This window comes from Saccostrea cucullata, unplaced genomic scaffold, assembly GCF_032062105.1.
Source record: "Saccostrea cucullata isolate Sc308-1 unplaced genomic scaffold, CSIRO_AGI_Scuc_v1 ctg7113, whole genome shotgun sequence".
NCBI classification, from domain to species: domain Eukaryota; kingdom Metazoa; phylum Mollusca; class Bivalvia; order Ostreida; family Ostreidae; genus Saccostrea; species Saccostrea cuccullata.
In genome coordinates this window covers 17,688-28,665 of record NW_026927747.1, presented here as the reverse complement: position 1 = coordinate 28,665, position 10,978 = coordinate 17,688, and the positions used below count along the sequence as shown (strand labels likewise).

General features: G+C 34.4%; 1 protein-coding gene and 1 pseudogene across 1 annotated transcript; one reads left to right on the top strand and one right to left on the bottom strand.

Moving 5' to 3' along the window:
• The first annotated feature begins 6,816 nt into the window (after window positions 1-6,816).
• Window positions 6,817-8,682, top strand: LOC134275433 (uncharacterized; annotated as a pseudogene).
• Window positions 8,683-9,411: 729 nt separating this feature from the next.
• On the bottom strand, window positions 9,412-10,501 carry LOC134275434 (uncharacterized). Its single transcript, XM_062757716.1, has one exon. It carries the CDS (start codon window positions 10,432-10,434, stop codon window positions 9,412-9,414), a length of 1,023 nt encoding a protein of 340 aa, XP_062613700.1. The 5' UTR covers window positions 10,435-10,501.
• Window positions 10,502-10,978: the final 477 nt, after the last annotated feature.

The following is a 10,978-nucleotide window of genomic DNA, read 5'->3' as shown; positions in this document are numbered from 1 at the left end:
TTTTCACAGTCGTTTTCACAGGAATTGCATCAGAGAAAAATCACTATATTTCTGTTAGAACTTCAAATATTACGTCCGGAATCTAAATACATAATAATAGAACAATATAAAGGTACATTTGAGAAAATTGTTGAAAAATATCACGAATTTTAGAAAATCAATGAGTTAAATTTTTGAATCCGCATGCTTTTGCTTCAATTTTCTTGTCGTGCGCCGTACCTCTCCATAAACGATATCAATATACCGATAATTTTAGTAGAATTTTTTTAAAATACAGAAATTTTGTCCAAAATTTATTGGAATCTTTAAGATACATATTTCTGTGAAATTTTATAACTATATGACGTCTGTAAGAGTAAATTATAGCACAGTCCGCGTATTTTTTGAACGACCCTCGTACTTGCTAGAAATATGTAATAACGATCTTCTGTCAGCTGTGTCATTATCTTACGTACGCGGGTATGTTAAGGAAGCATATAAGTCGGCTTTGGACACTTTTTGCAAGGGGAAAATCACTGTTAAAACTGGCCTTCCTTCCTTCTTGAGGCTTTTTCTTTTAAAAATACAGAATCACATCACATTAATGAAGTCATATTGGAAGAATGGTAATTCTCTCTGCCATAATCTTTTCTTATTTATCACAGAAGGATATGGAGATAACGAACAATATTCAATCTCAAAGTCCAATAAAGAATATACAAAATCAAAGCAGAGCAAACACAGACCTCCTAAATATCAGAGGTGGGATCAAGGGCCATGGAGGAGTGAGCATCCCCTGCCGACCGGTCCACCCGCCGTGTGTTCGTTGTCATGATCAGGAAATAACGGGAAAAATCCGTCAACAATTCAGTGTATAAATAATGGACTAACAACTGGTATGAAAAACGTCAGCTAGCATTTGACTCAATGATAAATTGTATTTGCTGACAAGGTCATTGTATCGACCATAGAACTTACGAAATGATGACTTTAAACGAGACTCCTGATATTCTTGTTTCATCAACTTGCTTGTCAATAATTTACCTCGTTTAAGAAATTGTTCATACGCAGAGCATGCTCTTGCGTATAAAATCAACTGAAATATATACTCCGTATGCAGGTGATGAAGGTATATTGCTGCATAAGTAAGGGAAGTTGACGTTATGAATAAATAAGATAATAAATTTATTTACGGTCAATTAATATATTTCCTATAACAAACAAGTTTTCAAGATATAAACAATTTTGGATGCATTCAGTTCTAGACTTCATTGCACGATTGAAACGTAAACAATCATGGGTAGACCGGCACAATATGGCTGTTCTGTATGGAAAAATGGTTAAAAGAAAAGGTAAAGCGTGCCATCTTCCAATTTGAAATTAAAATTTGATAGAACAATTAACAAGCAGTATAAAAAGCATCAATTGTTTAAGATTACTGTAACGATATCTGTAAGGTTTAACAAATGAATATATTGTCATTTAATCAGTACTCTACAAAGTTTAAATGTGTTTAGGTTAATCGCACGACCATGTCAAGTCAAATGTTGCAATACTCGATTTTTCTTTCCATTTGCATTGTAAAAATTTCATTTGTACTGTAAATATTTTCATTTGTATTGTGTAATTTTTTATTTGCAATATATAATTTTTTATTTGCAATATATAATTTTTCATTTGTATTGTATAATTTTTCATTTATATTTTAAAAAATCATTAAATACAGGTTACGGACAGACATAAATTGACATTATAACAATTTAGACAATTTCCTTTAAGGTCACTATTGGGTAAATTCTAAAGCCATTATAATGACCTTCAGACAATATCGTTCAAGGTCACTATTGGGTAAATACCAAAGCCATTATAATGACCTTCAGACAATATCGTTCAAAGTCACCATTGGGTAAATTCTAAAGCTATTATAATGACCTTCAGACAATATCCTTCAAAGTCACCATTGGGTAAATTCTAAAGCTATTATAATGACCTTCCAGAGCAAAAATAACCTGTCATTGGATCGTTTATTAGTTAAAGTTTATCATTCCAAATGTTAGCCATTTAATACTAATTTTGACACAGAATTTCCGTCTACCGGACACAGAATTTCTTGGAGGGGCGGGGGGGGGTCCATGTTTTCTTCCCTGTTCAAAGATTTCCTTAGATCTGTCAATCTTAGTTATTTTCATCATTTACTTAACAAGTATCTCTGTTGATGTACAGACAACCCTCCTCCCTGAGGATACTTGTCTCTGATATACATTTGATCTACTGAACAAGTATCTCTTCTGGTGGACAGACTCTCCCCGAGGATACTTGTATCTGATATACATTAAATCTACTGAACAAGTATCTCTGTTGGTGGACAGACTCTCCCCGAGGATACTTGTCTCTGATATACATTAAATCTACTGATCAAGTATCTCTTTTGGTGGACAGACTCTCCGCGAGGATACTTGTCAACATTCAACTTAGGATAATGAAAAAATAAACGAATTCATACTGGCTGATACGTTCTAATATTAAAAAGAGTGTTTAATGTATTCAGTGTATAAGAACCATATTTTGTACCTAATAAAAGAATGGTACGATATTTTTAATCATGGTAGGATTATCAAGATATTAGAAAATAGGAATGCTCCATCAAATGAATTCACATAATATCGATTATTGTCCAATTTATTGCTTCTTGAATTTTAAATTGAAGTATAAGGGCAGGACATATTTTATCAGATTTTGTTAAAAAATGTAATTTGAATTTAAAAAAAATTGTTGAAAGTATTCAAAAACTCCCTCTTTATTAAATAATTAATGAATATAAACTATTTACAGCAGAAATTTTGAGAAATTAAACAAATATTCTTCTTTTCATCAAGTGCAGGTATCTTCAAAAAATTTAACGTGAAAAATAAATGTCTCCATACATGTTATCAGTCTTGTGAATTAGGTTCATTTCACTTTTATCATTATCTAGTAATACATTTTAACCAGTTTAGAATAATTCAAAATAGTTCAAATTTCAAAGTTCAGCAAATTGCTAGTTAGGTACATGTTCATGTATAAAAACAAACCAAACCTTAATTATATTAGGAGAGGACTATTTAAGTTACTAAACTTGTGTCCGATTCTTTTGACTTTGTCAATAAAATATGTTCAATTCAATTTAATAAAACCCTTACTTGTATTAAAGAAAGTGAGATTTCAATCTAAGATAATTTGACAATTTCTTTTCAAACCCAATGTGTTCCACTTCAAATCGTTTTATTAAAATTTCAGAACCTTACACAATTTTATTTAAAACTTCAAATAATAAGAATATCGAAATACTGTTGTTGAGTGACGCATTACGAAATAAAGTGACAATAGAAAATGATTTTTTTTTTACCAGAAAAGTTGTTTTTTAAAGATTGTTTTATTGGTTTAAAATAAAGAGATAACTTTAACCAAATTCAAGGTCATAAATTAGGACACACCCCACTCTGACATTCTCATAGTATTAATTGTAAATAATAACTTAATATTCTGAGTGTTCGACACCTTCAAATCTGTTATGTATTATATTTCATTGTTTCTGGTGCTACTAGGGAAAGAATACCTTAAAGCAACTCTATGAGACTAAGCTGTGGTCAGCACAAGAAAAACATTTATTCAGTAGTTCAACTGGACGAGGCATTCAGCTTTTTGTTTCTTTTAAATGCATCTTATCATGTTCCTGGCTACAGCCTGATCAAAGGGACACAACTCTCTTATAACAATCTTACAGGACAGATCCTAGAGGCACATAATCTAGATTTACTCCGGGCTAAGCCCAAATAATCAGGACAGATCCAGGACAAAGACCAAATAATCAGGACAGATACAGGACAAAGACCACATAGTCAGGACAGATGTACCCAGGGTAAACACCACATAATCAAGACATATGTACCCAGGGCAAAGACCATATAATCAGGACATATGTACCCAGGGCAAAGACCACATAATCAGGACATATGTACCCAGAACAAAGACCACATAATCAGGACAGATGTACCCAGGACAAAAACCATATAATCAGGACAGATGTACCCAGGACAAAGACCATATAATCAAGACAGATGTACCCAGGACAAAGACCATATAATCAGGACAGATGTATCAAGGACAAAGACCATATAATTAGGACATATTTACCCAGAACAAATACCACATAATCAGGACAAATGTACCCAGGACAAAGATCACATAATCAGGACAGATGTATCAAGGACAAAGACCATATAATTAGGACAGATGTATCAAGGACAAAGACCATATAATTAGGACATATTTACCCAGAACAAATACCACATAATCAGGACAAATGTACCCAGGACAAAGATCACATAATCAGGACAGATGTACCCAGGACAAAGACCATATAATCAGGACAGATGTATCAAGGACAAAGACCATATAATTAGGACATATTTACCCAGAACAAATACCACATAATCATGACAAATGTACCCAGGACAAATACCACATAATCAGGACAGATGTACCCAGGACAAAGGCCATATAATTAGGACAAATGTACCCAGGACAAAGACCATATAATCAGGACAGATATACCCAGGGTAAAGACCATATAATCCTGACAGATGTACCCAGGACAAAGACCACATAATCAGGACAGATGTACCCAGGGCAAAGACCACATAATCAGGACAGATGTACCCAGGGCAAAGACCACATAATCAGGACAGATGTACCCAGGACAAAGACCACATAATCAGGACAGATGTACCCAGGACAAAGACCATATAATCAGGACAGATGTACCCAGGACAAAGACCATATAATCAGGACAGAGTAAACATAAACAGGACAGATATACCTAGGGCTAAGACTACATAATCAGGATGGATGTACCCAGGGGTTAAGTAAATGAATCCAATTTTACAATTTCTTCGCAATCGTTTAGGTTTTTAATGAATAACAAAATTGTAATCAGCATAGACCAATAAAATGTATAAGAATAGCTTACAACTGAAAGTTGGAAAACGAAGAGTCCAAATTGTTTTCAATGGTCTTTCCTGACGTTGATGAAGTAAAGTTCATAATATCAAAGTCTCTTTTCAAATTATAAAGTCACAGCATGTGATTTACTAATAAAGTACATACTCGTTCAATAAACTCTTATGTTATTTAACTATTACTAATAATTTTACTGTTAATAACTAAAATTATATTGTCAAAGTTTAAAATGTTCAAACAATATATCCGTGCTAGACCCCATAGATTTGCAGTACCCTGGAAAAAGACCACATAATCGGGACTGATGTATCCAGGACAAAGACCATATAATCAGGACAGATGTACCCAGGACAAAGACCACATAATCAGGACAGATGTACCCCGGACAAACACCACATAGTCAGGACAGATATATCCAGGACAAAGACCACATTGTCAGGACAGATGTACCCAGGACAAAGACCAAATAATCAGAACAGATATACCCAGAACAAAGACCATATAATCAGGACAAATGTACCCAGGGCAAAGACCACATAATAAGGACAGATATACCCAGGACAAAGACCACATAATCAGGACAGATGTAGCCAGGACAAAGACCACATAATCAGGACAGATGTACCCAGGACAAAGACCAAATAATCAGGACAGAGTAAACATAAACAGGACAGATATACCTAGGGCTAAGACTACATAATCAGGACAGATGTACCCAGGGGTTAAGTAAATGAATCCAATTTTACAATTTCTTCGCAATCGTGTAGGTTTTTAATGAATAACAAAATTGTAATCAGCATAGCCCAATAAAATGTATAAGAATAGCTTACAACTAAAAGTTCGAAAACTAAGAGTCCAGATTGTTTTCAATGGTCTTTCCTGACGTTGATGAAGTATAGTTCATAATATCAAAGTCTCTTTTCCAATTATAAAGTCACAGCATGTGATTTACTAATAAAGTACATACTAGTTCAATAAACTCTTATTTTATTTAACTATTACTAATAATTTTACTAATAATAACTAAAATTATATTGTCAAAGTTTAAAATGTTCAAACAATATATCCGTGCTAGACCCCATAGATTTGCAGTACCCTGGAAAAAGACCACATAATCAGTACAGGTGTATCCAGGACAAAGACCATATAATCAGGACAGATGTACAAAGGGCAAAGACCACATAATCAGGACAGATGTACCCCGGACAAACACCACATAATCAGGACAGATGTACCCAGGACAAAGACCACATAATCAGAACAGATGTACCCAGGACAAAGACCATATAATCAGGACAGATATACCCAGGGCAAAGACAACATAATCAGAACAGATGTACCCAGGACAAAGACCATATAATCAGAACAGATGTGCCCAGGACAAAGACCATATAATCAGGACAGATGTACCCAGGACAAAGACCACATAGTCAGGACAGATGTACCCAGGACAAAGACCACATAGTCAGGACAGATGTACCCAGGACAAAGACCATATAATCAGGACAGATGTACCCAGGACAAAGACCATATAATCAGAACAGATGTACCCAGGACAAAGACCATATAATCAGGACAGATATACCCAGGGCAAAGACCACATAATAAGGACAGATGTACCCAGGACAAAGACCATATAATCAGGACAGATGTACCAAGGACGAAGACCATATAATGTATAAGAATAGCTTACAACTGAACGTTCGGAAACTAAGGCTGCGCTCCTTTGACTGTTTGGAACACTCCGAACATGTGCGGGGTCAATGGAGTGTGAAAGTACACTGTTCTCGGACAGTTCTTGCTGTCCACGTGCGAGAGGTAGTGCAGCCAGAATTCAAGATGGCGACAAACTCACAGAACCGAGCGACGCTCTTTGAATGCATGGACTGTCATCGACTGTTTCAGGATATGGAAGTATTTAGGGGCCATGCATGTGATGATCCAGGTAAATATAAACGAATTTTGTATGATTTTGTATGATTTTAGTTCAGATAACTTTTTCTTAAGTTTTTCTAACATGTGATCTCAAAAATATGCTTCATGTACTATTTCTGCAGCATTTTTGGAAACTTTTAAATGCGTATCGATATTTTTTATTTTTAAAATTATTTATTTAAAAATTTGCATTGGCATCAGAAGCAAATTGAAAGGAAGAGGCTTAACTAACAGAAAAAAATTAGGGGGGGGGGGGGCTAAACCAGCAAAAAAGGTAATCACACTTTTCAATGCCTATATTATAATATATATATATTTGCAAAAAAAGGGGGGGGGGTAAGTCCCCCCGGTTCCGACGCCTATGTATCTAGTACTAGTAGGCCTATCTTTACCTATCTTGGCCAGAAAAAAGTGGGGGTATTGAGCAAAGTTCTTACCCCTAAACACATTACTAAGTACCTTGACATTGACAATCATTATTTTTTTTTATTTATTTATTAAACCCGTTTTGGAGAGCATCAAGGTAGTAAAGTATTAAAGTTGTGGTTGCCGCTTTCACTTTTAGGGTATGTTACATGGTTATTTGAAAAAAAAGGTTAATGAACAGCTGATAAACATGCAGTTGAAATATAAAAGATTAAAATGTTTTGCCCATGTGTCTGTAACAGTATGTATACTAATGGCTAAGGAATTTGGGTGTAAGTAAAACTGTAAAGTAAAAGTTACATCTTCTTACTCAACAAATCAGTATACAGAAGGAAAAATATATTTGTTCGGTTAATTTTATTCATGTTCTGCCTAAAATTCATGCGAAAAAGAAAGTAATACTGCTATTTTCTCACTCGCCCGCTACTACTTTTTTCAGAACAATAAAATTAATTGGTAAAGTCTTAAGGAACAATGTCAACTAAATGAAAGGGCTATTAAATAAAATTTATATAGTTATCAGGATTGGGTAATGAATCATACATCCGATATAGATGGTATTAAATACCTCAGAAAAAGAGATACTCTATTTATAAATTTTACTCTTAACAGGTAGTGGTGGCTACGATTGCGCAACTTTGCAACAAGAGGATGAAAGCCTTGACCTTGAAGAAGACAGGTGACCCATTGAGTTGGCACCCGACTCAGCTGTCCTTTAGACCAGACCTGCCACACTCCTACTCATTAATCAATATAGAGAAAACGAAGAATTGATAACTAGTGGGAAATTGAGAAAAAAGGCTCTCTGGAACAAAATTGCAGCAACTCTTAAAGAAAAGGAAAAATGTAATTTCAGTCCAGGTCAAGTAGAAGGGAGATGGAAAACTTTAATGCGAGGATTGAAAAACGTGAAAGACCACAACCAAAAAAGTGGATCCGAAAGAAAAAGTCATCCTTATGAAGATGAATTAGATTTTATGTCGGCAAAGCCCAACATTCAACCTGAGTGTGTAATTGGCACTAAATCCAACACTGAGACAAAGTCAAACACAGAAACCAAGTCGAACACGGAAGCCAAGTCGAACACGGAAACCAGCACAGAGGAAAGCAACACAGGTAGGCCTGACACTCCTTCAACTTCTACTAAGAGAAAATGTGTGTCTCCTGAAAAGTTAATATCAGAGTTCTAAAAGACGTCAGTCAAATGAAGTTGTAGAAAGTTTGGAACAAATTATGAAGAATGAGAATCAGCGTTTTGAAGAACAAGTGGAAAGGAGACACCGCGAAAAAATGGAAATGTTTGGAAATTTTTTGGAAATTCTAAAGTCAAGCCAAAAAAAATAGTTTAAGCCTGAAAAAATTGGATTTCATTTCATTCAGATTTGTACAACTTCTTTTATATTTCCTTTCTAGACGAGTGCAAAATATGCATGGAGGATGGAAAAATTGCAGAATGTGTATTTGTTCCTTGTGGACATCTGATAGCGTGTGTGAAATGTGCAGCAAATCTTACTAGTAATAAGTGTCCAATGTGCAGGAAGCAAATCAATAAATCAATTAAAGTTTTCAAATGTTGAACATTTTAGTTAAAATTTACCTGCAGCAAACTGTCAATGGAAGTTGATAATCAAGTAGATTATGTAAAATAATTCTTTTAATATGTCCATGAATGAAAGTCTTTATTTGTGTATAAGCAAAATATTTTCAGTTGATTGTTTTACATTTTACTAGTTATCACAGAAAGTGCCATTTTGTTTTTTAGTTTTTGTTATTCCATCCACAGAAAGTGCCAATTTATTATTTTTTTTCAAATTTTGTTATTCCATATAAATAAAAAATAAAATGTGGAATTTTTAAAGAAATGTCTCTTGTTATTTTTATTTGAGATTGAATAAAAATATTCAGTAAAAACAGGTTCAAACAAGTTACAATCAGTATTTAATTATTGTCTTCATTTGATGCAGAATTACAAATTTACAGACAATTTGAACTACATATTACCATGGTACTGTATCAGATGCATGACATGGTATACATGTATCAATTAAATCAATAAATCAATGAAATAATCATTCAAGGTAAATTTTGAGCAATATTGTCACGTTTTCTTAGTCCCTCGGCTTGATTGTCTACTAAATTACATTGAGGCACATTAAGTCCTTGCTGATTGTCTTCAAAAAATTCCTGTACATCATCATTGTTTAGGATGCATATATTATGAATTATACAACATAAAATAATGATCTCAACAGATGTTTTCAATTCTAAAGTTTCCAAATATCGCAAACGTCTGAAACGTCCTTTTAGACACCCAAACGCCCGCTCAATTGTCACTCTTGTGCCGGAATGACGATAGTTGTAATTTCTTTGTTGGGGTGTCAAATGGCCTGTGTCACGATAAGGAGTAAGCAACCAGCTTCTCAAAGGATAGGCTCCATCTTCAAGAAAATGTCCATTGCCACAAACTGCCAAACCATTTTCCCATATATATGTATTCTTTAAAACCCTGGCATCATGGCAGCTTCCAGGCCAACCTGCTATGCAGTGAATGAATCTAAGGTCCTCTCTGCAAATTCCTTGCAAGAAAATTGAGTAAAACCCCGTTCTGTTGACATAAGTTTCAGGATGGCTTTTAGGTGCTTTTATTGCAATATGAGTTCTATCTAAAGCACCCAATACACCAGGAAAATTTTGTTTTTGTTCAAATTTGTCCATTATTTCCTGGTGTTCATTAGCAGAGGGTAGTGTAATAAAAACTTGTTTTAGATGATTAACAAAAATGTCAGTGATCCTTGTTCGACATCTGATAACAGAGGACTCTGTAACATTAAATCTGTCTGATATGCTGTGAATGCTATCTTGGGTTGCCAAATACCAAAGGCTAATTAACAAGTGTTTATCTGTTGAAATAAATTCTCTTTCACCCGTCCACCCAGGTTGTAACTGTTGAAAGTGGGCAATATTTCTACATAAACATTCAAATGTTGCTCTGGAAACCCGAAAGAAACGTCGGAAGTCATCTAGGTTGTAGAAGGGTACCGTTTCCTCCACATACAATTCTATTCTTGTCTTATTATTCCTTGCCCTGTAATACATTTAAATAACAATTATATTAGCTCATTATTAATTAAAGAGTTTACACATGTACATAATATTAAGCAAAAAATGACCCTTATAAACCTCTCTTTATTTTCAAAATATATCATCTGTCTGGTTTTAATCATTCTTGTCCTATTACAATACAAAATGTACAAGCAAAAACATAAGATAATTCTCGAGTTTGAAATCGTTTTCCTCTACTGAGACCCCCCCCCCCTTTGCGCGCCCATAAGCAATACTGCTTGTTATATTCTAGATTTAGATATTATTTAAAATCACGTTTGATAAATAAAAAACAGTTGTACTGGTAAAAACTGAGGCAAAATTTGAGAAAATGTCTATTAATAAATAATAGGACCTGTGAAAACTGGTTTACTCACGTTGACAACAAAGTTGCGGCAAATAGTTGCATAAATCTTTGAAAATGCTGACGTAATTCCTCCTCGTTTTCAAGCAGGTCGTCCAAAAAAAGTGGCATTAACGCCTGAAAAAACAAGTTGTCCGCCATAGTCTGTGTTCTTTCTGCACCATTCGCTTTGCG